At 34.7% G+C, this 27,515-nt stretch overlaps 3 protein-coding genes across 3 annotated transcripts; all 3 read left to right on the forward strand.

Annotated features, from left to right (window-relative positions):
- The first annotated feature begins 407 nt into the window (after positions 1 to 407).
- On the forward strand, positions 408 to 15,247 carry LOC100183541 (regulator of telomere elongation helicase 1). The gene is made up of 22 exons (XM_002120444.4): positions 408 to 499; positions 638 to 870; positions 1,314 to 1,447; positions 1,842 to 1,984; positions 2,665 to 2,897; positions 3,615 to 3,886; positions 4,206 to 4,303; positions 4,793 to 5,014; positions 5,472 to 5,604; positions 5,976 to 6,216; positions 6,977 to 7,126; positions 7,945 to 8,085; positions 9,047 to 9,190; positions 9,680 to 9,792; positions 10,440 to 10,607; positions 10,989 to 11,060; positions 11,514 to 11,607; positions 12,011 to 12,082; positions 12,562 to 12,637; positions 13,114 to 13,232; positions 14,795 to 14,948; positions 15,002 to 15,247. The coding sequence occupies exons 2-22, from the start codon at positions 643 to 645 to the stop codon at positions 15,019 to 15,021; spliced, it is 3,027 nt and encodes a 1,008-aa protein (XP_002120480.1). The 5' UTR covers positions 408 to 499; positions 638 to 642; the 3' UTR covers positions 15,022 to 15,247.
- Positions 15,248 to 17,260: 2,013 nt separating this feature from the next.
- On the forward strand, positions 17,261 to 21,359 carry err (nuclear receptor). The gene is given in 7 exon segments (NM_001078232.1): positions 17,261 to 17,909; positions 18,059 to 18,175; positions 18,557 to 18,679; positions 18,888 to 19,049; positions 19,251 to 19,335; positions 19,779 to 19,963; positions 20,489 to 21,359. Coding segments are annotated over 7 exon segments (1,548 nt in total). The 5' UTR covers positions 17,261 to 17,293; the 3' UTR covers positions 20,749 to 21,359.
- Positions 21,360 to 22,352: 993 nt separating this feature from the next.
- Positions 22,353 to 27,199, forward strand: LOC100187492 (coiled-coil domain-containing protein 113-like). Its single transcript, XM_002125170.4, has 9 exons — positions 22,353 to 22,544; positions 22,946 to 23,069; positions 23,524 to 23,694; positions 24,201 to 24,356; positions 24,625 to 24,705; positions 25,059 to 25,214; positions 25,630 to 25,737; positions 26,513 to 26,668; positions 27,007 to 27,199. The coding sequence occupies exons 1-9, from the start codon at positions 22,435 to 22,437 to the stop codon at positions 27,094 to 27,096; spliced, it is 1,152 nt and encodes a 383-aa protein (XP_002125206.1). The 5' UTR covers positions 22,353 to 22,434; the 3' UTR covers positions 27,097 to 27,199.
- The last annotated feature ends 316 nt before the right edge of the window (positions 27,200 to 27,515 follow it).

The raw sequence follows: 27,515 nt of genomic DNA on the forward strand, positions 1-27,515 counted from the left end.
TACACTTATCCTCAGAAGTATCATTCTAATATTTGATAAATGAGTAATAACATTACTTTATGAATACAAGTAACCAAATATTATTTTATCAATAAATAGTTTTAGGAAGTTTTTGGCAACATCTGAATATGACAAACCATTTAATAGCAACCATTTATAATTCTGTCCTATATTTGTGACATTGCGGCTTTGCCTAGGGCTCTATTCATATTGTTTTTCAGTGTAAAAATGTTAAATTAATACTAAATACATTAAACATGGTAACTCGTAAGCTGGCACGAGGTGGTAAACCCATGTGATAAGGACTGTCGTTTTAGGCGACGCGAGGATAAAGTAAGTTACATTCATTTATTCATTCATTCGCTTTATATGTTATCTATAAAAACACTCGTGTAAGGGAAAGTACCTTTAAAGATAAATGCAATAAACAAATAGTTTGATTTTTGGCCCCTGGATGTGCGATGTTTGTTTATTTTTTGTTTTTTGATATCTAATTAAGGTAAGCTTTATAAGTATATGTTGCTTCATGTCATTTTTTTTCGTTAAAGTGTGTACATATATACGTTACAATCAAATCTACATATACTTTGTATTGCGTAATAATGTAACCGTGTAAAGCGTGTCCCGTTTTTTGCAGAAACCATGCCAGCTCTTGACATTCACGGTATTAAGGTGGAATTTCCATTCACCGCTTACGAGGTGCAGAAGTCGTACATGACAAAAGTTATTCAAGCCTTAAACACACATCAGAATGCTGCTCTTGAATCTCCAACTGGTACCGGGAAAACACTTTGCTTGCTTTGTTCTACATTAGCATGGAGGAGGCAACATTTAAATGAGTTGAAGAAACATACCAATCCTGTATCACAGGTAATCAAACCCAGTCAGGTATTGAAATCTCATTTAAAATGTTTGGCGTGTTTTTTCAAAATATTTGGGTGACCTTAAAGATTATTTACATACAGGATGGTAAAAACTACAATTTCTTTTAACAAATTTTACTATTATTTATAAAAGTCATTCCTTTTTTTATATTTCAGGTAATATTTTCTTTTTCATTTACTTTGTGCGATAATATCCTTCATTAAAAATAGCATTTTGTGGGTGTTTGTTGTTTTGCGTGACGGACCGTCAAGTATGACCACTAGGTTGGAGCAATTGTCGTTAAACATCTTGCGAGCATGAAACCTGGATTGTTCCGTTTCTGATGCTAGAAAAAAAATTAAATCTATTAGAACTAAAAGGTTTTCCCTGGGTGCATTTAATTTCTTTGTCTGAGTCAGTATTCAAACTAAAAACATTTTTTTTAATAGGAGGACGCCTGGTCTTCATCAGAAAAGTCAAAGGATTCAGCGATTCCAGCTCCCAAAATAATTTATGCTTCAAGAACACATTCACAAATTTCTCAAGTTGTAAAAGAGCTGAAACGAACAGATTATGGAAAAGAGTAAATATAATATCTATATATATATATATACAAGTTTATTCTGTTTTTTTTTGTATTTAGTTTTAAAGGTTTTTTGATCCTGTTACTAGGCATATTGAAATACTAAAATTGCTTGTAAATAATAAAAATCATTATACAAATGTGGCAGTGTTTCATCTGCTGTAATGTTTCAGTACTATTTATTATTTAGTTTATAACTACTAAGGATATACTGAAGTTTTGCTCTTATCTTATGTGCATTACTTTTTCATTTTGAATATTTTTCCTTCCCAACATTATAACATTAGGACCAGGCATTCGTACCAATTTTCAGCAGAGTGTCAAAAAAAGAGACACTCGGGCACAAGTTCTTGAGCTCAGCACGACACACCCCTAAACTCCACCTTTATTTCAGTATAACCATCAGCATACTTGGATCACGGGAACAGATGTGTATCCATCCTGAGGTTTCCAAACAAACAAGCAACCAAGCCATGGTCCACATGTGCAGGGGAAAGATAAACAAACACACTTGTCAGTTTTATAACAATGTTGAAGGTTGGTTGGTTAAACGTAAAATCTGAATAAATGAAATTTATTGTGTCTCATTTTTACAGAAGCGAACAAAAAACAACCATTGTTAGAACACACTTACGGATATAACAAAATAAAATTAATGTTTGAATAAAAGGCATAACAGTTACACCTTACCAACAAATACAATAAAAAAAACAATGTTTAGTTTAACTTTATTAAAGTTATGATCAAATGAAAATGTGCGTAAACACCATGCTTTAAACAATACTTTACTTCAAAATACAATTTCTATGATATTATTAATACCCACCCCTGTGGCTTAATGATTGGGGCAGTTTTCTTAGTTATCAGAGGATATCAGGTTTAAAACTCAATGCTGCCACCATTTTTATATGTGTGTTCTGGAAAGACAAGATACTTAATTCTTATCCAAGTATTGAACAAAAAAAAGTTTCTTTTCTGAAATTAACTTGCGTGGTAGCTCATAAGTGGGCATAAGGTGTATAAAGTAGTACACTAATGTTATAACTTCCGTTGCCCAACAAGAGATGAAAATAAGTAACATTCATTTAACATTGTTTAATGTAAAATAAGATTATTTTGTAGTAAACCAGATAAAAATAAAATAAGATATTTTATAGTAAAGTAAAAAAAATTAACAAAGTATAAATACCTTTAAAATAAACATTTTATGCTTTTAGATGCAAAAAAGAACAACATTTTTACAACTAAAGTGATGGATATTGAAGAGCTCGTAACAGTCGGCAAATCAAGAACTGTTTGTCCTTATTACTCCGAACGTGAAGTATCAAAACAAAACGAGTGTGGTATTATTTTCACTCCATATAATTATCTCCTGGATCGAAAATCACGAGCCACCAACAATCTTGAAATTCGAGGGAATATCGTTATTTTTGACGAAGCTCATAATCTTGTAAGTTTACTTGGATATGTTTCAAAACTATTAGTTAAGTTAAGATGCTATTCTAAAATTTTAATTTTGTCAGTTTATATCGACTGTTGTTGGTTGTTGCCCAACCACACTAGGGTTAACAAGTGTCATTCTTTCGTTTATTTATTTAAAACAGCTGATTGCAACAGCCCCCCTTTTATCCGACACTCTTGTCAACACTTTTTATTAATATCTATTTTAACAACTGTTGTTTTGCCTTTGATTCCTTTTCTTCATTATGTAAATAACATAATCTTCGTCACCATTTTCTAAGAGATAAATACCAACTTTTTTGTCTCTTCAATTACGGTCAGTAGCAAAGGTTTAAAAATATTTTAAAAGAAAAGACAGGAAATAATGACAAAACAACAGTTTTTAAAACACGCTGAAGGTGGTTGTACACAGTATCCGGAATTCGTCCGGTTTGTCTATGTTGTCCGGATTTTGCTGCCGCATGCGGAACTCGGTAATGGGTTTGCATACGACTTCGCAGGCGATTTTGCATGCCGGATACTGTGTACAGCCACCTTTACAGTTAAAAACATATTTACCTGAAGTAACTAAGTATGGTCGCTACACCTAAGAGACAACCACTTATGTTTAATTATTATCAAGTTAGTCTTTAAATGGTAACAAAAGTGTGAGTAATAAACATAAATTATGTAAAAAACAAATTGAGTAACAATTTTTCGCTTGTAGGAAAAGTTATGCGAAGAGTCGACCTCATTTGACCTCACATCTCTGGAGGTTGCGAAGTGCATAGAAGAGGTTGGTGATGTCCTTGATGCTGCCACGAAATTCGAAGAGTCAGGAACAGTTGCTGACGGTCACGAAAACGGAGAGTCTTTATCTTTGAGTGAATTTAAAAGTCAAGACCTTGCAATAATGAAGTCAGTTTTTATCGCCCTTGAAAAACTTTTGGATCAAGTTGAGTTAAATAAAGATACCAAGAGTCGATCAGAGCCAGGAAAGTAAGTGGAGAACTAAAATGATGTTTTTGTTTATAAAGAATAAAGAAATTATGTTTTCTATTAATAAAGTTTAAGTCATAGAATGAAAGCATGTCATGATAAAAACACAATACAAAAAATAACTGTTTCTATATTAAAATATCAGTTGCTTCACATTGATTAAAAATACTATATCGTTTTTTCTTTCTACATTGGTACCTAGCATTTAAAATGTTGCGTTTGAGTGCACATACACTATTTTACAAACAGCAATTTTGTTTAAATTATAGGTATTACAATTAAAAAACTAAAATATTTATTATTGTTTTCTTCTTTACAGGTTCATGTTCGAATTTCTCTCCAAAATTAACCTCACAGAATCTACTTATCAAATAATGCTTGATGTTGTGGATAAAATAAGCACCTATCTGTCTACTTGTAAGTTGTTATGTAATAATACTGACTCGATACTGCATTTGACTTAGTTAATTATAACACGGTAGGTTAAATTCATCTACATATTTAAGGAATTTCCAATATTTCACTGTTTTAGCCAATGTTCTATATAGCATGAACAATGCTGTTTTATGGACATAGACAGGGTATGGGGTAATTCTAACATAAACTTATCTTTGGCCGGATTCCAGTCTAAAGCCATGAGAATAGGGGTTTGAGGCTTGCTGCTGCTATTAATGTGGTGTATGTGTTATTGGGAAAGACAGTTAAAATTACAATTGCTCTAACCAAGTGGTCTCTTATAGATTGTTTAAATTGTCAGCCATACACTAAAAAATAATAAAATGAATCACTCACAAATAATGATGAATGTGATTCAGAACACCTGTGTTATAATGATCGCTTTACCCCACCACTGAAAGATAAAAAGAGTTAGCCTCATTTATTTCATTTGACCATTTTTCTTTTCAGTGAGCAACTCGCTTCGTATACGAGGTGCTGCCTTACAGAAATTCTCCGAAATTGTTAAAGTTGCATTTTCTTGGATGGAAGATGAAACAAAAGGTCACATGACCCGAGCTCAGCGAATGCAAGAGCTATGCATGTGTTATCGTGTGCATATATGTGAGAACGCTGAAACTGGAAAGTCAACTGATGTCTGGAAAAGATCTGCCAATACTTCTTCTAAACCAGGTGACATTTTAATGTAATTTTAGCCAAGTACTACTTTAGTGTAAGTACGAGTAACCAGAATTTTATTATCCGTTTGTCTACAAACAGATATCTGTTTGTCCATTCTTTTTATTTCTGTACATTTAAAACTATTTTCCTAACATAAGGTTTGACTATGGCAAATTGGTTGGCATGCTTTTTTCTAGCCAAAAATCTCTTGGTGTGTATGTCCTTGGGCAAGACACTTAATGACGCTCATTACAACAGAGTAGTCCCAATGAATATTAAAATCAGCCATACATTACCCAACAAAGTTACAAACCTGGTAACTTTAGGTGTATAAAGTAGAACACCCTGTTTGAACGATTGCCTTTGCTCCTAAGAGACCTTCTATAGGGGGAAAAAATAATAAACCTTCTATAGGTTATTAGTTATTACACATATTTAACTGGAATAATGATTAAAAATACTATTTTAGGTCGCACAATATCATTCTGGTGTTTCAGTCCTGGTTACGCGATGACCAATTTGGTAAAATGTGGGGTTCGAAATCTTATTTTAACCAGCGGGACTTTATCTCCGCTGGAATCTTTCACCAGTGAACTACAAATGTATGGAATACCTCATTTTCTTTTTTATATTCTGTTTGTAACTGTAACTTACTTTATTCTTGACTGCATGGGAAAACGACAGTAGTATAAGTTAACATGGAAGTTATGTTTCATACATCTTCTGGCTTACAAGTTACCATGGAAGCTACTTTGTGGATGTTTTTTTATCTGCATGGCTGACAAGTTGGATATCCCGTTTGTGACCACTGTGTTCAAAAATTGCCATTAAATATCTTACCCAAGGACACATGCGCCAACAATGGTAGCAGCAAAGAGCCTTGAACCCATAACTTTTGACTGCCTCTTTATATAGCTTGTAGGGTCCTTACAGCTTTAATATATGGCATTATACCTAAGGGGTAATTTTACAGAGATTTTCCGATCACGCTGGAAAATGATCACGTTATAGACAAACACCAAGTGTTTGTGATCACATTAACTCATGGGAAAAAGGGAGGTTTATTAAATTCAACATTCAAGACCAGAAAGGATGTGAACCAAGTGCAAGAACTCGGACTTACAGTTGCTGACATGATCGCTGCAGCACCAGGGGGCGCTCTTGTGTTCTTTCCTTCGTATTCTGCGATGGCTGAATATTTGACAATATGGAAAGTATGTCTCACTATAGGTTCACAGTATTTATTGTACTCTGGGGTAAATACGGTAAGCACATAATATCCCTTACCCATAAGGGGTCACTAAGTTAAGAGCAAAAAATATTACCAAACTAAAGGTATTTATTGACAGTTTTAAAAATGTCTTTTGTTTAAATCTAGAAAAAACGTATGGCAATTAAAGAGATAACTGTAAATATTCTTTTCCTTTAATAAACAGGAAAAACTTAGTTATCTGACTTCAATTTATTGGATATTTTATTACCGTAGTGTTTTCTTTAGTTTGTAAATCACAATGACAACTTAACCCTACTTAGCAAGTAATGAAACTTTAAGCACACATCATAAAATCAGGTTATGACCTGTATGTTAATAATAGCATTTTATGACGTGTGTACAAATAAAACAAAAAAGGTAAATATGTAATGAGATAAAAAAAAATGTAAACCTCTCATAGAAATGCAAAATATTTTTTTACGTTGACAATTTAACAAGCCCGATATAGAATATAGGGAAGCTTGAAGCCATGGCATAGCTTTTCTAAAGTAAAATATGGCAGTTTTTAGCAGCTCTTTCTAGACTGCAAAACTAATAATTTTTTTAAAAAGTTCACTGTATTCTGTAATTTCCACAGCTTTTTAAATGCACTTTACATTTTTACATGTGGAATTGAACTATCCAACATATTTTTAAGACAAAAACTTTGATCAAAAAGTTCTACTTACAAATTTTCTTGATTTTTCAATGTATTTGCACAGGAAAACTCTAACGTAATGACGCTTGTGGAAAAAGTAAAACCCTGCACTGTTGAACCCAAGAATAAACATGAGCTAAGAACTGCAATTGACAAATATTATACAGACGTCAACACTGGGGGAGGAACTTTTCTTGCTGTTTGTCGAGGCAAAGTAAGTTTGCTTTAACTTGGGTTATGTTTGAACTAAAGAGTTTTAATAATTCATGTCAATCATAGATAAAAAAGTTACACTTTAAAAAATATTTTTTATAGTTTTTGTCATTTCATGTTGCTTTTGATTAAATGGATGTAACGTTTAAGTTTAGCCTAGAGTGTTATTATTTTTTGTTGTTGTAAGTAAAAGTCCAAACTTTAAAAAGATTTTTTTATTCGAATGAAAATGAATGAAAGTAACTTATTTCATCCTCGCGTGGCTGGAAAACGAAAGTTGTTATAACATGGGTTTAACACCTTGTGCCAGCTTATGAGTTACCACGTATGTTACTTTAATTGTTTTGGGGGAATTTTTTCATTTTTTATGTATGGCCGATAATTTGGACAACCCATTAGTGACCACTGGCTTGGAGCAATTGCTTTTAAGTGTCTTGCCCAAGGACACATACGCCCACAATAGTAGCAGCGTAGAGCCTTGAACCCATTACCTCTGGTTATAGGCAGGCGCGCTAGCGCTAACCACTATGCTACGGCACCGAATTTATTATATTAAATAAATAGTTCGCAGTCTTATGTGAGATTTCGGGCCAGTGTGTTATTAGGTAAGATGGAAATTTGGTGGTCATACTGATGATAAAACTGGTGGTCATACTGATAAAAAAACTAAGTTTTATTCGTAAATTCATAACTTGGCATACTTGTTGTGTATGAAATAAGAAACAACCGTAAGTTTTCTTGCCATGTTGGCTGATCACACTAATGTAGTCCCACAATCCAACTTTATATATTTCATGTAAATTTGATTATTTTTTCAAGGTTTCAGAAGGACTTGATTTTTCTGACGATAACGGACGAACAGTGATCATCGTTGGAATCCCGTATCCTCCTGCTTTTGATCCGAGAATTAAGATGAAGATGGCTTTCCTGGATGACCTCAGGACCAAAGGAGCAACAAGTGTGAGACAAATTTTATCTTAATTTATTGTTGTTATAGTTTATGGAAAAATATATAAATAAACGTAACTCATTTACTGCGCACGGCAGGGCAAGGATGTTCGTTATAACATGTATGTTCTGTTTCATACACCTTATGCATGCTTACGAGTGACTGTATATAAGAACCCAATACATCTAAGTTATAGGAAGGCGTTTTTAAAAATAATTTTATTACATGCAATTCAGATAAGGTAAAACTGTTATTTAATTTGTAAATAGAAAAAGCTGCTAAAGTTAAGTTTAAGCTCGTTATGGGGTTTTGAGTGATTAGGCAAACATATAAATGTCATTTTAATGGAACCATTTTTACAACTAGAATAAACTGAACTTGATCTACTAACTTTTATTAGCTCTGTCAATCAGGTTTGTACATCAGATATTTATCAGCTAAAATTAAAGTTTAAAGAAACACAAAACACTCTTTTTTGTGTAACAGCCAACATATTACAAAGCTTGTTTTTAAAATAACACAATACATTCATTCTTCAGGCACACTGGGTTCTTTTTCTTAGCTTAATCTTTTTTTTTATATTTTGTGTTAACAAATTATTGGTTATTTGCGAAATGCTAAAAATCATGCTTGAGCTTTTGTAAATTCTTAGTAAATTCTTTTTTAAATTAAAATTATTATTGCATAAGGCAGAAGTTCAATTTTTGGAAAACTATTTTTTCAACAGGCTAATAATATTTAAATAATTTTTATTATAGTAGGGTGGAGGGAAATGGGGCACCTTTAGCACATAATATCCAAATATCCTGAGTGTTTTAAACAATTAACAACGGTCTATGGGAGTTGTGAGGATACCGTTTCGTAATTCTTTGAATGTTTTTTGTTATTTACCAAATGGGACAACAAAATAGAATGAAAAGGTATCCGATCTTCCCCCACCCCACTGTATGCTTATCTTACTTTGCTCTACAGTTACTGACTGGTAGGGAATGGTACAGACAACAAGCTTGCAGAGCTGTCAATCAAGCTATTGGAAGAGTCATTCGACATAGATATGATTATGGGGCAATTGTTTTATGCGATCATAGATACGCAGGCAGAGATCAACTAAGTGAGGTAAGAAGGTTTTGTTATTAGTCTATCACTATGTATCGGTCTTAATTCTTATTTTATGCGCTTCTACAATGGTAGATAAATTCGATATTACTGGGGGAAGGTATTCACTATTCAGATTACTACTTTCACGTTAAATTTTTTTTGTTTTAGTTTAAATAATTTTTGGAAAGTTTTTAAAATGATTTTTTTGGGGCGTTTTTTATTGGGGAAATGACTTGCATTGGTCACCTTTCGATTGTCGGCCATTGCTTTGTATCAATATTAAGTTATATTTGTCTTTATAAGAGTAGAAAGTAAACTTAAGTTTTTTAGTGTTTTTTTTCCAATTATGAGCAGAATCTAGCTCAAGCTAATTTCATTTTTTACAAATTCCGATAAAAAGTTGTTTTTTTCGTGTATACATTTACTCACAAACATAGATATCACACATTTGTGTAACACAGTTGTTGTTTTATACATTAATTTATTTTTTTTATTTTTTTGCCTTAGCTTCCAAAGTGGGTTCAACCTCACGTAGTTAAATTCAACAACGCAGCTAAATGCATCAGAAGACTTCGTTCTTTCTTTTGCTCCGTCAACGAAAAGGAAAAAAATCGTTTAAAGTGAGACAAATAGTTTCCTATCATATATATGTTGTATAATAGATTACTTCTGCTACCAGGCACAATGTGAATAATACATACATGTTTATAAAATGGCATAAAGTCGATTATTGCAGAATATTTTGCTTATAGTTATCATTTATCTAACCTTATATGGTGTGGAAAACCAGACCTTTCTGTTACTTACACATCATATGTGGTTTGCGTTGTACACCTTGCTATTTTCTGTATATGACTGATTCAAATTTTATATGAATAAACGAATGTAGCTTACTTTATCCTCGCGTGACTGGAAAACGACAGTCGTTATAACACGGGTGTTTTGTTTTATACACCTCGTGCCAGCTTACGAGTTACCAAGTATGTTACTGTGTGGGTTTTATTATTTTGGGGGGATTTATTATTTTTTATGTGTGACTGATAATTTGGACAACCCATTAGTGATCACTGGGTTAGAGCAATAGCTGTTAAGTGGCTTGCTCAAGGACACATAAGCCAACAATGGTAGCAGCGAAGAGCCTTGAACCCATTACCTCTGGGTTAGGGGCAGGCGTGCTAACCAACTGTGCTATGGTGCCAGATATAACTTATAACAGCAATATTGTGTTCAATAAATAAATAGAGTTATAAACCTTACTTTTATACAGGGAAGCTTATGAATATTGTGAGTTTGACAACAAAGCCGAAACTTCTTCATGTAAAAATCTTTCCCCAAAATCTGATATCGCAACAAATGTAAAAACTTTAAATTCAAATAAAAGAGCCAAGGTGTGCATCAAGTACAGTGAAAGTGACCAACACAATAATTATGACATGTAAGTTGATTTTCTCTTGGATAAATTTTTTTTCAGGCACCAATTGTGCGGTGGTGGGTTGGTAAACACTAGAATTTAATTTTTTTTGCAATTACTACTTGTTTATAATTAAGTAATATTTCGTTTCACGGAAAAGTATGCCAAACTATCACCATCTTGCATTTAGAAACAAATTTCTTTTATCGTATAAGTTGTTATCAGTAACGTAATGTATATTTGCTTTAACCGATTTGTTTTTTTTTTATTCTCCAAATTGTTACAACTAAAACAAACTTGGGTTCTGAGCCCCAATTAACACCATGTGACACCTTGGAAAGCCACTGTTGTTAAATCTGTTGTGAAACCATGTACTATACTTTTAGCATGTATTACACTATATAGGTATATGTCCCCTGTTTCAATTTCTCAGCCTACCTCAACGAAAAAAAGGAAAATTTCCTCCACAGAAAAAAGGTGAGGCATTTCTAAAATATCTACCATTTACAACCAATACTTTCAACTAAATATTAAAACAAAAAACTTCCCCCACAAAACCTACTAAATTAAATACCCAGTAACTTATAAGCGAGCATGAGGTATTTGAAACAGAAAACTCATGTTATAACGACTGTCAATTCCCTAGGACAAATAAGTTATATTCATTCACTTTTCAAAATTGCTGCAAAAAATAAATACATTTTTTAATTGCTTATTAAATCTTACGAGAACCTGTCAGTAATTGATATACCATAATTTTTATTTATCTCTTCGAATACTATAACGAAGGTCAAATTAATAAAAACAACAAAGAAAATAGCAGAAAAATGACAGTCGTTAAAAAAAATATTTTTCTTTTTTTGACAGTCTATTAGTGTATGGTTAGATATAACACATAGTTTAAACACAAAAATTTCAATCTTTACGCAGTGGCCCTGCCAAACAGAAGAAAAGTTTGCTTGATGCTTTGGATAATATTGTGAGCGATGATGAAGAAATTTCGGATGAAAATAATTCTGCCCAAGTAAGTTATTACAACGAGATCTAAAACTTTTTAAACTTTGTTCAGACCGTCTTGGGTTCATCTATATTTTTTTTAATGGAAATTTTTTTTACTGGAGAAAGTGAGGAATTGGTTTATATGCATGTTTTGGAGGTTTTATTGGTCTTATTGCGCTATCCTGGTCACTACTGCTTGATGTGTTTGTTGTAGCATACTAGAGGACCTTAAATGAATGCAAAATTGGCCTATTTCTACATAATAATAAAATTTTAAAAATCACCATTTTTGCATTTTTCTGCTTTAGAAATGGGATGATTTTTCGACAATTTTCTTAGTAAAATTTAGTTCGTTCATAGAACATCACCCTTTAACAGAAAATAAATAGATTACTTTCTATGTGTTTATTCGCTATTTTTATTACTAGAATAATATGCCCACTGCCACTACAATACCTGACATAAGGAAATTTAAACAAAGGAAAAAGATCATTGTAAAGGTAAGAATGGGTGAATATTTAAATTAAGTCTTTGTTAGTCTGTTATTTCTGCTATGGTGGAGCTAACACATTGTATGTATATTCATACTAATAGTGGAAAATAGGGGTTCAGTTGTATAATAGTACTATTTCACTTTTTTCACCTTTTGCCATTTTTTTTATATTATTTCATATGTATGAATGTAACTTACTTTATCCTCGCGTGGCTGGAAAACAACAGTCCTTACCACACTAACACCTCATGCCAGCCTACGAGTTACCATGCATGTTACTTTGTGGGTGATTATGTAGTTTTGTGGTGATTGATTTTTGTTTGTGTACCCAACTGTTTCAAAAAAAGGTTGTGACTATTGAATAACAGTATTTACAATGTCTTTGCAACAGATACATAACTTACTTTGGCCAGTGCTCTACCCATAATTTTCCCTCAAAAATACTTAAATTTATAATCAAACAATAACAAGCTGCATTTGTTTTAGAAAAAAGGAACAGAGTTTAAAACGTCAAAAGAAAATACAAAACAAGATTCTTCGAACAACTCAAAACAAGCATTAGGTAAAAGTTGTTGTCTTCTCTTGATTTAAAAATACTATGATTTTCGCTACCACTTTAAAAAAAAATAAAAAAGGTTGTGTTTTGTACTTACTTATTTAAAAAGAGAATTTAGTTATTTCTAAAGCGGGTTGTGTTACCTGGTGTTTTTATTTTAATATTTATCTTGTTTTAATGTGCTGTTACAACTAGAACTCGTGCTTTTTTCTCATTGTATCATAACAGAATAACCCAAGTGCTACTAATTAAATACCCAGCAAAAAATCAAGTCTCAACTTATATCTCTTTTTTTGTGCACCATTAGTTCTTTAGTGATACTAGAATTTTGTTTTCTGCATACTGGAATATAGTGTAACGTCCTTTTCCCAATTTAGTATAAATAGTAAACAGAAAAGAGGCACATTCAAAGCCTTGAACTCTAACAGTGCTTTGTATCTAGTAATGATGGCTAAATTATTTTGTATTTTGTAATTCCACAGGTTTTGATAGCACACGTTTGACAAGCGGGCCATACCAGTATTACATTGAATGCACCAAATCAACACTAAGCACTCCATTATATCTTGAGTTTAAAAAAGCTGCACGAGATTATACAAAGGTATGAATGGTTACTTGTTTGCTGTGTCTTACAAATTTTATTTTTTTTTTTTACCAGTTTTGTGTTCATGTTTTTCTTTTTTGACTAGTTTTGTGTTATAAAAATAATTTCGCAGTAATTTAAAACCGCAAGAGTTGCTTACTTCTTCAATAAAATGGCTGAATAAAGTAGGTGACTTTTTGTTTCACGTGGCGAGGCAACGGCAGTCGTTATAACACAGGTGAAATATAATTTATATTGTCGATCGTATTGACACCTATGTAACTTTGTGTGTGGTTTTTTTACTGTTATATGTACGGCATACAATTTAGCACAGGCCATTATTGGCACGGGGTTGGATCAATGAAATGTAACTTACTTTATCCTAGCGTGACCAAAAAAACGAAAGTCGTTATAAAACGGGTGTTTTGCTTTGTACACCTCGTGCCAACTTACGTGTCTATAACCCAGGACCATAGGTGATGGGCTCAAGGCTCGTCGCTGCTACCGTTGTGGGCGTATGTGTCCTTGGGCAAGACACTTAAGAGCAATTGCTCCAACCCAGTAGTCACTAATGGGTTGTCCAAATTATCAGCCTTGAAAAAGTAAAAAATGCCTCAAAAATAGTGATGACGTCCGTGGTATAACGACTGTCGTTTTCCGACCACGCGGGGATAAAGTAAGCTACATTCATTCATTTCATACTACGTATCTATCTTTGTGGGTGGTTGTTTTTCTGTATAGATGACAATTTAAACAACCCATTAGTTTCCATTGGGTTCAAGGAATTTCCGTTCGGTGTCCTACCCAAAAGCACATATACGTCCATTTTGATAGCAGCGACGAGCCTTGTACCGAAATCCTGCGACAAGCCCTGTATCGTTAAACACTTTGTCAAAGGACACACATAGTCAGAAATAAAACTTTTTCCAGTTAAATCGTTTGTAATACTTAACCGTAGTAACAAGCTACCGTATAGTTCGTAACAGTGTGCAGTATTACTACCGCGACTGTATTTCTCGTAGTCAAAAGATATTGGCTTCGAAGCTGCTACCATTGGGCCACTGTATGTCTTTACTTCAACCCAGTGGTGCATATTTTAATTTTTGTTGGCATATATTTTAAGACCCATTTCCGCATGTGGGTATAACAGTTATTGCTGGGAAAGTATCGGCGCCGTGGCAAAGTGGTTAGCACCTGCTTGTAACCCAGATGTAGTGGGTTCAAGGCTCGTCGCTGCTACCATCTTTGTGGGCGTATGTGTCAGACATTCATGAAGAAATTGTCAGCCATGCAGAAAAACATACCCGCAAAGTTTTATGGTAACTCGTAAGGTGGTACCAGGTGTATGAAATAAAACCCTTGTTATAATAACGATCTGGTGCTACGTAAACGTAACAGACAAATTCGTCTTAATGGCATCTTCTGTCTCTTATTCAAGTACAATCAACCCGTGTTATAACGACTGTAATTTTCCGTCAGATTAAGCAAAAAATTTTTCCTTGTGTATGTATAAGTAATCGCCAACAACAAACATTGCGATTATAAACCGCTTGTAAACATATCATCTGCGTTTATTTCAGAATGGTGACGTTGAAACGGTGTTTAATTCCCTGCACGATGTATTCATGGTGGTTGGCTCGCAGCACCCAGAGTTGTTAAGCAGCTTCGTTCGCTTCATACGAGCCGAACATCGGGCCCAATACACCAAGCTATGTTCAGCGCGGACAAAACAAAGTAATTCTATTTTAGATCCGCAGTTATGTCGCATCTGACATATCTTATGCTAGGCTCAGATACACCGGTGTAACAACGGCTGGCGTGTAGAGGGCCTGTTCGAGTTGCTGAGGCTGCGAAGACCTGTCCAATCGCACACGGGCAACTTAGCGTCGCTGGGTGTACGGTTTCCATTATGTCAGTTGGACCAATTCAAAGCGAGCGATTGAAAATCGTTCGGAATCCAACGACACCTGATATAGCTTGTGTACCGGGTTTCATAAGCGCATTCTAAATAAAAATATTCCTCGAAGAATAAATCGTGTCGTGGTGGTTCGTCTGTTACGCGTCCTCACCTCGCGGACATTTTGTGCAAATATACTTTAATATTTGAGTGCATTTAGCAAAGGTAAAGCAAAAATGGTGCGTTGCGTTATTACTACGCCCAAGAAAAAAACGTGAACAGTCAGTTCAGTTGACGAAACGCCCGGAATCCAGCACTGCACGCTTATAGTAATGCTTAGAGGGATTGATACAGGATCAGCGGCGTTTCTGCGGATTTGCGTCATTCCAAAAGCAATCAACGCCTTATAGACTCGTGGTAGCAATCGGTGGAAATGGTTTACTAAGTCTACTTGTTCATAGCCATAAGTTGAACGAAGCGGTAATGAACAGTTAGTTTACTTTTGAATTTTCAGGATTAAAAATGGGTTTCTGCAGGCACTGCACGTCGCTTTGTAATATGACGCAGCAGTTGTAGTGTTGATAACTTATCTGTAACACCTATAGAACATTATACAGGTTCGGTGTCATGTTTAATGTTAGCATGTGCAAGGGTTGATTAACAACTTATATTTACCTTCGTTACTCAGTGCGGTCTGCAGTGCACGGTAGCTTATTTGACGTGTCGTCGCGGGGCAGCGCTTTTGTGATTAGCGTTCATGTGGAGAAGCGCTCAGGTAGAAGTTCTATTCTGTTTCGACTTAAGTTGCCACGATTGTTAAGCATACAATATAACTTGGGGACAATTGCTGGTATTCATTATCATAATGGCTGAATGTATTCGCATCCTTTCACTATACAGGTACGTTTCGCAATACTGTTATAGTTATTTGCTAAACGTATGTTTGCTTAATACGTTTATAACTCGCCGGCGATTTAACGCGTATATATATGATGTTAGGTAAACGTGTCATATTTTAAATTTACTACATAGCCTATACTGCATATGGAGTATAACTATGCAGCTTCCTGTGTGTGATAGTTTGACGCTTACGTAATAGTGACGTAATTACAAGAGACGAGAAACAGTCATGGCACTCGAGCCTATTTCTAGTAAGCGCCGTATTTGTCGAGTGGTGGTGTGACGTCACGGTCGTTATGGCAGCTGAGAAACGAGAGAGGGAAAGAAGGCGACGACGTAATACCTTGTGACATAACGGTGCAAGCGAGAGAAAAGAGACTTTTGAAGGACAATTCAAGGGCGGAGAGAAAGAAGAGACGACATTGTGACGTCATCACGTGATGAAGTATTGCGAAATGTACGGTTATAGTTGGAGTTTGGCCGACGCTTCGTCGTGTAAGGAGCCTGATTCGCGTATGGAGCAGTCGTGTAGTGAACAGTTAGCGGTAAAGCGGTAATTATTATTATAGCGATTATTTCGCCGTAGCCACACAGGTGAAATTAAGAGCGAGATTTTTATATAAAATAAAAAAAAATACTTTTAACTATTCAAATTTAGTCGTACTACAGTTCGTCATTTTAGACAGGTTTACACATTTTTTTAAAAAAAACTTTATTTTTATTACTAATTTTGTAGACAATAATAAGAAAGACAGAGAATCAGTGACAGGTAACTTGCAGGTAATGATTCGTTGCATTATCTCCAGTGGGGCTTGCGAGCGGAAAAGTTTAGCCTAGGTGAACGAGAGCGTACGTATGACGTCAGCATTCCATCATAGCTCTCTCCCATGGGTTCGACGACTGCTCGACCGTTATCCCCACTCTACGTCAAACAAGTTTTGTTTGCTTAACTGCTCGTAATCACCACTGTTGAGATTATTACAGAGAATTAGCGTGCACCTAGCGCTACTTTGCGGCTTGTGGCAAATTTAATCATAATCCTAAAAAGTTACTTTGGCCTGGCGCGGATTTATTTGACTTAAATATTATACGCGTTGATTATTTTCCTATAACCAAATGCCCTCTTATGCCAAAGCTGCTCCTTTATCGATCGAGTTTTAGGATTAAGTATCCAATCTTCGAATCGTGCCCAGACTAATGTTCAAACCTATGTTACGAAAATCAAAATTGTATCGACTTGTATTGCAGTTCCATATATAGGTAGCAACTGCGTACAGACGCCATGTGTAGTTTATTAAACAGCGATGACACCTTATCATCGATGCTGTTCATTAAGCAAGAGCCTTGCAGTCCGCTCGAAAGCAGCGTCAACTTTAACAGCAGCTTTAACTCGTCGCTCAGCAGTAGCCCTGAGAGTTTGTGTTCAGACGGTGGTACATACAGCCCCCCAACAATGGTCCACTTCGGTTTCCCTGCGTTGTTTCCGTCCATGCCGTCACCTGGAGACATATCGTCGCATTTCAACAGTAATTTTAACAACAACCGAGCGACTTCGTCCGGCGAAGAAGATGTTTTCGAGGATTTCAGCAGTTGTATGACGTCATCAGAGTCGTGTAGCGGCGAGGGTTTAGCCGGTTTAATGCCACCGAGTCTGTCTGAATACAAGAGCGGGATTGATTCCTGCGACGCTGATAGCGTCCTCGCCCTCGTACCGCCCACTTCACTCGTGCTCAAATCTCCAACCACAAGCGAAAGTACCGGGACCCCCGCACCGTTGTCTAGCAGTAGTACTCCACCCAAACGACTCTGCCTTGTATGCGGGGATATAGCTTCAGGATACCACTACGGCGTTGCTTCATGCGAGGCTTGCAAAGCATTTTTCAAGCGAACCATTCAAGGTATTTTGAGAACTATTTTTTTAAATGCCTATTTTTACTTTGCATAGAAAAAAAACTGTATAGAAAACAAACAAAACAAATGGAAATACGAATTTTATGTCGTTCATTACCTTGAAAATAACTGGTAACCAATGTAACCATATTTAAAGGGAGCATTGATTACACTTGTCCTGCTGCCAACGATTGCGAAATCACTAAACGCCGAAGAAAGTCTTGCCAATCTTGTCGGTTTTCTAAATGCTTGAGAGTTGGAATGCTCAGAGAAGGTAAGAGCTCTATTTAATTATATAGCAGCCTAATTTCCCATTAGTTTTATTTGTATGTTCTTTTTAAATTAGAAAATAAATGTATGCAGCACAGTATGGTGGCTTGTGGGGTAAAATGGAACATTTTACATATTCTCGTACATTCTTCTAATGTTATGTTCTCGTCCAATTTGGCATTATACACAAAACAGATTTACAGAATAATATAGTCGTAACCCCAATTCTCCAAAATGATAGCGTTTTTAATTGTTTATAAAACGTGACCAGAAAAGAGGATATTTGAGTGCCAGCGGTATCCCATCTTACCCCACACTTGCGTAACAAGAGTAAAACCGTAATTCGTTATGAAACGCATATTGATATTTTTGCTTATTTTTTTAGGTGTGCGATTAGATCGCGTTCGAGGTGGACGGCAGAAGTACAAACGAAAGATAGATGCCAACGAAATGCCTTACCTGGTTGCGGTGCCTGCTGCCGCCGAACCTGCTCCAAATGTACTTTCACGTAAGTGAAAATTTTGTGGAAAAATTTCCTCTCGAACCAGTCTTTTTATACAATGACACAGCCGTTCCCATGAACAAATATAAATCATGACCGTGCGCATATACGTAGTTCGCTTTTTATATTTGCTTCGTCGTTGTTTTATACCGCAGTCTTGGTTGTGCAAACTGTAGCGACGCGGTAATGTTTTAAAACTTACTTTTAAACGCAGCGAACAAGATTTTATCCCATCTCCTCATGGCTGAACCGGATAAACTGTTTGCACCCCACGACCATTCTGCCACAAGATCCGAAATTTCAATTCTAACTGCGCTTTGCGACCTTGCCGATCGTGAATTGGTTGTTATTATAGGATGGGCAAAACATATTCCGGGTGAGAATTTTTCCCAAAAATTTTGTTGTGCTTGTAATTTAATCGTTTTTCAGACGTTTTTGTTACCAGACATATAAATCAAAACCTTTTGAAAAGAAAATATTTTAAAGTTATTCCCGAATTTTGAAAGTTATAAAAGTTATTCTAAAATTGTCAGATATATATTTTTTTATAAATTAAAATCTTTTACACCTGTTGTAGGATTTACAGTCTTGTCTTTGGCTGACCAAATGGCGCTCTTGCAATCAGCTTGGATGGAAGTTTTAGTACTTGGAATAGTTTTCAGGTAATTTTACTTTCTTTTCTTAGTTTAGGGCATCCAAGCGATGGGACCTCACCCACATCAAAATAACTTTATCACCGTTTTTTTCGCGCATTATATGCAAAAGCTCAATTGTAAGTGAATCGCATGATTTTAATAAACTATAGTAGGGTGGGGGAAGACGAGACACCTTTAGCACATAATATCCAAATATGCTGATCGTGTTTTAAACAATTAACAACGGTGTATGAAAGTCGCGAGGATAGTTTTTTGATTGTTCTTTGTTTACTACCAAATGGGACAAGAAAATACAGAATGAAAAGGTATTCCATATTTCCCCACCCTACTGTATAAAATTTTAAAAAAAATATTAAACTATAAAAAAATACATATCTGTATTGAATTAAAGAACTATCTAATAATCTGGTAAATATGATAGCAAAATTCATTATAAAATTATCTTACAGGTCTCTTTCACGAGACGGGGACCTTGTTATTGCCGAAGATTTTATTTTGGACGCTGAAAATTGTGCCGAAGTCGGAATGGTGGAGTTATATCACTATCTTAATCAATTACAACGGCGATTGAAGCAACTCAACTTTAAAAAGGAGGAATTCGTTTTGATGAAGGCAATTGCTCTTGTCAATTCTGGTATGTAAAACTATTATAACGATAAAAAGTTTAAAAATTCGTTTAGTTGGGAACGCGTTAAGGCATGTGAACGTACGCAGGAATTTGTGACACGTCTTACATAATTACAAGTGACGTCTAAATGTGATAGAATCTGCCGAACATATCCAACAAAATTAGATTACTTTGATTACTCTATAATTCCATTTCCGATAAAACCACATCACGGCAGTTGCTAGGTAACGATGTGACGTCATTCGAGTTCGAAGGGTCCTGCTGACGTAATACCAAATTTAGAACAAGTTTCTTTTTTCGTCTGCCAGACGTTACTTTTTTGTTTGTTCTCTCGTTTGCATTGCATACATACGCTATTATTCATTTTTACTCAAACGGGGTTTAGTAACAGTTTTGTTACTTTAGTTATGCTGTTGGGTTTATACTGTAAACATGTGTTTTTATATATGTTGTGTTTTGTCTTATGCTACAAGGCTCAGTAAATACATCTGCGCTAAACGCGTTGGCTTACATATCGTCTATTCCCTTTAGACTCTCTTCATGTGGAAAACCACCAGACCCTTCGACAGTTGCAAGACACCTTGCTGCAAACGTTGTCGGACACTGTACAGTCAACCCCGTCGAATACGGCTACAACATTTGCCTTCCAGAGGTGTGGTCAGTTGCTGCTGACACTTCCTCTGCTGCGGTTGGCCGCCGTTAAAGCTGTACATTTCTTCAACACTGTCAGGCAATCTGGAAAGGTTGTTTTGCATAAGCTTTTCCTTGAAATGCTGGACGCCAAACTGTAAATGCCGCACTGAAGTATGCAAAAAGCTATATGACAATATGCAGCGCGTGAGCCTTCGTGGACATTACATCTTTTTGCTGTCAACTTTTCTTACCACTGTGACGATGCTATCCTTTCATTGGTCATTGCTGGACTTGTTAATTAGTCAAATTACCCTCTCCTTTGCTTCTCTGGTTAGTGCCAACTGAATTCAAAAGCCGCTAAGTTCCTAATGTTGTTTAGTTCGTATTTGTTTCTTTTACATTGTTGAATTTATTCTTATGTGATGTGTACGCTACCTTTCATTGTATTAATGGACCTGCATGCGACAGAATGCATTCATGTGGGTCACCAGAGCGTTTAAGGCCCATGCGTCCTTACGCTCTGGCGTGTTTAAAAATAAATCAGGGCTGCAACTGTCATTATCAACAGTGGACTGCTTCACACAGTTTCCTGCCGCTGTTATTATTTGCTAGAAATTGAAGTGCGCGTTTTATTTATTCTTGTACTGCCTTTAATGAAGAGCATACTTTGTTCACTTTAAATATTGATACGTTTGCTTCAGAGACATATTTTTGTTTTATGTGTTTTATCTCACGTTATACGAAAAAAAACATGAATTTTCACCGAAAACGAGCGTTGTTTAATTTATGGCCATGCAATCTTTGTCTAAAAAGGCGAAAGTTATTATTGAAAAGTATAACTCCTATAGGAAATTTCCAGTGGAAACCTCTTCCATCTTATCCCACTCCATACATATATATTAGTGGGGGGGGGGAGATTGGACACCTTTTAAAAATAACATCGTGATTGTGTTTTAAACAATTAACAACGGTTCGTGGAAGTAGTAAGAATAATGTTTTATATTATTTTTAATATTCTTTGTTTATTCCTATCAAGTGGGACGAAGAAATAAAAAGGTGCCTATCTTCCCACACCCTGACCCTACTATACATCACAATAAATTGAACGCGTGAAAGTATATTCTCGTTCTCGAATCGGCGTTATCCACATTTATGTATAGTAGAGTGGGGGAAGATGGGACATCTGTTTATTCCATTTTCTCGTCCTATTTTTAGGTCCATTTGTTTAAACTCGTAGTTATAGTTGCGTGACAGTGGTGTACGTTTGTGCATTGCGTAGAACGGTAAACCAAGTTCGTTTATCCTGCATACATACATGCCAAAGCCGTATCCTGACTGTCTCTTGGAAAGCTTGCCAACTTGCTTGAGTGTTAAGAGCTTTATTGGATAAGCTAGCACGTCATGCTCTACGTCTACGCAATAACCACAGTGTCTCGAACATAGTGCTCTCTATGGTCTCGACGAGGTATGGCTATTGACGTATATTCGTACTGTTCGTGGCAGATTAGGACGGCTTACCAGGGATATAGTAGGCTGTGGTATACTTAACGTATAATAAGTTTGCACTAACTTATAGTAAAAAAAACATGCAGTACTGTCTATTAGTATTTGTTACCACCTCAAACCACGAGAACGCTCACTAAGATCGCTCAAGTCACTGCACTATTAACTCCCCTTTAGCGTAACTGCAAAATATCACTTCTATGTTGAAGTATCCATGGAAACAAAGTTACTCAAATTTTAGATTTTCCAGCAATTAATATGAAATAAAACGTAATATATTTAATGTTGTTGGTTATATTTGTGTAGCGTTACAAGTATTTCTGCTTTCTGCTGAATCCAAGATGGCAGATTCTGACAGTATTTTGTCTGTAACAACCGGCACAGACCAACATGACGACCCACTAGCAGATTTAACGGATGAACAACTGTTTCAAATAGTTGAAGATACAATGTAGGTGTTAATGTGAAATAACTGTACTACACGTTGTTTGTTTTATATTGTGTAAGTGCCAAATTGATGGTTTAATGCTTAAATATCTTGTCCAATGACACACGGCAAAATATTACACCTAGATGATGATTCTAATCATAGGCGCCTAGAATAGGTGTACAGGGATGGCATACTCGGCTACCGACTAAACTAGTCGCCGCCTAAATTTGATTTTGCTTATTTATTCGCTTGACTAAAATTTTAGTCGGCCGATTTTGACCGACTAACTTCTGTGACCAGAAATGTACTTAGACGGCCGATTAAATGTGAAAAACACCGACTAAATTTTAGTCGTCCAACTAAAAAAACGCAGTAACCAATAGTTACCGGCGGTAACGGTTATTTCGTATTTTATATTTCAGACATGGTAATGAAGTCATCCGAAGTGAGACCGAAATGTTTGAGAAGTTTTTTCGTCGAGTTGAACCAAAAGAAACAAATTCTTTTCAACCGAACATCCACACACCTGTGGTGCATGTCCAAGAGGTCGGGATTAAGTTTTTAAAGAACCTTTAAAATATTTGCGTAATAATATGTTTTGATTTTCATCTCAAAAGTTTATCAGCTTCGGTTTATAAACTAAAGCCATCTCCGGTGACTAAATTTTCATTTTTAAACCGAAACATTAAAAATGAAAATTTAATCATACATATCGGCTGTCATGTTTCTATTTAAACTGACCCGATATTTCGTGTTTTACACACCTAAGTTTGATGGTATTGGTAAAACACACTTTAATTAAAAATTTTACCAGTATGTTATAGCATTAAATTTAAGTTACAAATGTTTTGATATAGATTCAACTATATTAAATCAGTTTTATCATGGATTTTTGTTAGTTGTTACAAATATAAATCTCTTTGTTCTAAATGTAATAAATAGTTAAAAGTATAAAGTTAAGTGGAAATTCTATAGATAACCTGTAGCATTGTAACCTCAGATACACAACAGAGGGCGTAAACGCTCCAGATCCAAAGGCAGTGCCGTTGATAAACTGCTTCGCTTGACAGCTGAACAGAAGTGTGACATTGCTCAACGTGAGTTAGAAGAACTACGAGATGAAATTGACAAACTAAAAGACGAATCTGAGAGAATTCTTGACAATTACAGGGTAATATTCATTTATTTCCAAAAAAACTTTGACGTAGCTTAATGTTTTAGTGTCTTAGAATGAAACTTGTTTTGGTATGTTTTGTGAATTAAAATTCCTTCCTGGAATTTTGTAATCAGATTATTTTGGTTGTGTTTAATTTAACAGCTGCTTTTGTGTTGTCAATTTTTATTTTGACAGCACTTGAGACATTTCTTGGCTCATATTTCTCAAGCGTGACATTACGTAATACTGACTATAAAATGTTTTTTTTAATTTCACTGCTAGCAAACAAATGTGTTTTAGTATGTGAGTGTGCCTGATTTTTCTGCATGACCAACAGTTTGGACAACTGATTAGAGAAACTGGGTTTGTGTATTAAGTGTATTAGCAAAGAAAACATCGTCATTATAGTAGCAGCATCGGACTTTGAACCTGAATGGTTATGGGGCATGCAGACTAACAATGGTGCTGAGGGCAGGTTAAATACATGGTATATAGTATATTACAACGCATACATTGTCCAGGCTGGCTTGGAAGAAGCAGAACTCCGAATTACTGAGATAAAGAAAGCAACTTATGAGTTTGATCGAGATATTTGTAAAGGTTCAATTAATGCTCGAACAGGAAAAGTTGTCGCTGAAAAAGTCGTTCGTTATTTTGAAGATAAACTTAAATGGAGGGTGGGTTTATTAATTTAGAATTCATTTTCTGTTTCTTTCTGTTTTTTAAAAAACGTAGTGCAACTTCTATTTTGTCTGTTTGGTTATGGTAACACATAACAAATAATAAGTAATAATTAAAATAGATGGGAAGTCAAGGTACAATGATGAGCATTAAAAGGCCAAAGAATAAGAACTGATTATGCATTATTTATTCATAGAAATACTTGGTTGATTTATTTATTTTCTGTATCTGTTTGAATTATGTATGTCACAATCTTTAACATAGGATACCCTGATCGAAAAGTTAAGATTGAAAAACTCAACCCTGAAAGTTCAGAAAAAGAAGTTACAGCTTCAACTAAAGCAGGTAACATCAAACAAAAGCTAATGCAATAATATAATAATAATAACTTTATTTCTCTTCAATTAGCGAAGATTTAAAAGTATTTTAAATGAAAAAACAGGATATAGCAACAAAACAACACCTGTTAAAACTTGCTTACAGTTAAAAACATATTTGCATTTACAATCTTATCTTTATAAATGATAATATACTCTTATGAGAATAGATGATTAAAAAAACGCCTGATGCAATGTTAATCTAAGTATTATTTCAAGCAATGGAAAAATGACTTGTTTTTGACCATTTTTCACAAATATAGAAGACAATTTTTAATAAAAAATCTCACTTATCATACATCTGCGTTTCCAATGTTCTAGAAAGAAGAAATGGGAGAAGTTCTTCATGAAGTTGATTTCAACCAACTTAAAATTGAGAATCAACAATATTTAGAAAAAATTGATGAAAAAAATCAAGAACTTCTTAGATTAAAACTGATGGCTGGAAATACTTTGCAAGTTTTAAATCTTTACAAGGTTTGTGTGAGGTGTTTTTTTTTGTTGCTGTTGCTAATAGGCATAATATATATTCCATGCCTAAGAACTAATCTTTTGGCATAAAAACTAACATAGATGATATTGACAAAATCATTTATCTGCCATTGGCGCCATGTTGTGAAAATGTTCCCAACCTAGTCTCTGTGCATTGCATATGAAGCATTGGTTGAATAAATGTACATTTACTAATTAATTGATCAGGTAATGGGGCAACTGTGTCCTATACCCTAAGTCCCGTGGCATGCCTTAGCATAGTATTTCACCTACATCAAATAGAAGTTATTTTATGTTTTGTAAAATATTTCTAATGTGTAAAATATAAATACGTGTAGATATAGTAATTTAATATGAAAGTACGCACAGAGTACCAGATAATCAAAATGTTTGTTCACAGAAAAAGCTTCACTCCTTGACTGCTGAAGCTGAGCGGTTACAAACAGAAATCATTTCCCGAGAAGAAATGCTGTTAAGGTTTGGAGCTGAATCACATGTTGTCGAGGAGGTATATATGTAGTTGGGTGGGGTAAGGTGGGACACCTTCTTATTCATTTTTTCATTCTCTTTGGTAGTAAACAAAGAACAGCCAATGTTAATTGTTTAAAACATGATCAGGTGTATATTAAGTTCTTAAGATATTTTATCTTACCCCACAGTACTATATCTTTATTATTTATTTACACTGTGGTGCTGGCAAACTTTAAATCACTGATGTACGATTGCATACTATATGATGTGTCTCAAAATACCTCATTTATGTGTGTGTGGGCCATTGTGGGTGATTGTATTTTATCTCTCACACAATTTAAAGGACCCATTAGTGACTACTTGGTTGTACCAAATACAATTAAGTGTCTTGTCAGCGATACACATGTCTGTCTATAATTTTTGCAGCATTTAGATTCAAATATATTTAGTTATAATAACACATGAACCTATACAGTATATACATAGTTTAGATAATTTTTTGAATCAAAGTGTACTGAAATACATTAAATAATAATATAGAATCCTACACTTATGTGAAAATGTTTGGTACATAATTTGAAATTCTATTTTTTAATAGTTGGGTGCAACAGCTATGCTCTTTTATTGACACTTTTCCATCACTTTGTATTCATGGCATGCATTATTTAGCAACTGTTTTGTTTTTCTGTTCATCCCTTTTTTTTGTTATTGAAATAGCATATTCTTTGATATCGTTATATTGAAATTATATATATTGAAGAGATAAATAAAAATTATATTATGTAGTAAGCATATTAACATTCTTTTAATAGGAGAGATTAGTTGCTGAGAAGAAAAACAACACTCTTCGTCAACGTCTTGCCGATTTCAGAGTTCCTGACGTGCAAGATTATGTGGAGAAAAAGGCAAATTTGACCGAACTTCAAAAAGTTGTTAAAAGTTGGGAAAGAAAGGTTGAGATAGCTCAGGTACTTAGTGTTCAAAATATTTTTTAAAAAAAATAGGCTACCTAATCAGAGTTTAAAAATATAGGCTACCTAATGAGAAAATTTTACATGTGTTAAAAATATCACATGTTTGGAGTTCTTTTCTAAATGGGTGAAGTCTTATGCTGATGTATGCCAGGAGATCTGGAAATTAGGGTAGTTTTATCATGTATGGTTACAAATATGATAGACTACAAATTTGTTGCTGTCTGATGGAGTTAATATTTGCACTTCAAGTCTTAATACACAAATAGTAATGAAATTCCTAAACAGCGCTTGTACACATCATTCATTATGATTTGATTTGTTGCATTTTACAGATGGCATTAAAAACTCACAAAAAATATTGGCAACAAATTTGGAGTCAAAGTCAACAAATGAATGTTTGGAGTCACCATGATACAAAATAAATCATTTTCACTTGTTCATTTTTGTTGAGATTGGCAATTTATGTTGGTTGTGTTATGAATTGTGATTATAATATAAAATCTGTATATGTAAAATTGCACTGTATATACAAATAGTATGTTTTGTTCAATTTGTTGGTTATGACCCAAGTACTAAACGAAGAAGTACTAGTACACTGAGCCTGCTGTTATAGACTGCTATATATTGAGTACATGACACAATGCAGTCTTTGAAAGTAAGATGAAACGTAATTAATGTCTTATTATATTAAATTATAGGGTAATTAAACAAAAAGTATAATCAAGACAGAAATTTCATACGCAGGGTAAACGAGTATTCGTGGGTGATGACAATTAAGAAAAAAAAATTAGGTCACATTGAAACTAGTGGAAAATCGTTCAGGACTGTACTGGCCGGCAAC

This window comes from Ciona intestinalis, unplaced genomic scaffold (assembly GCF_000224145.3).
Source record: "Ciona intestinalis unplaced genomic scaffold, KH HT000166.1, whole genome shotgun sequence".
Lineage (NCBI taxonomy): Eukaryota > Metazoa > Chordata > Ascidiacea > Phlebobranchia > Cionidae > Ciona > Ciona intestinalis.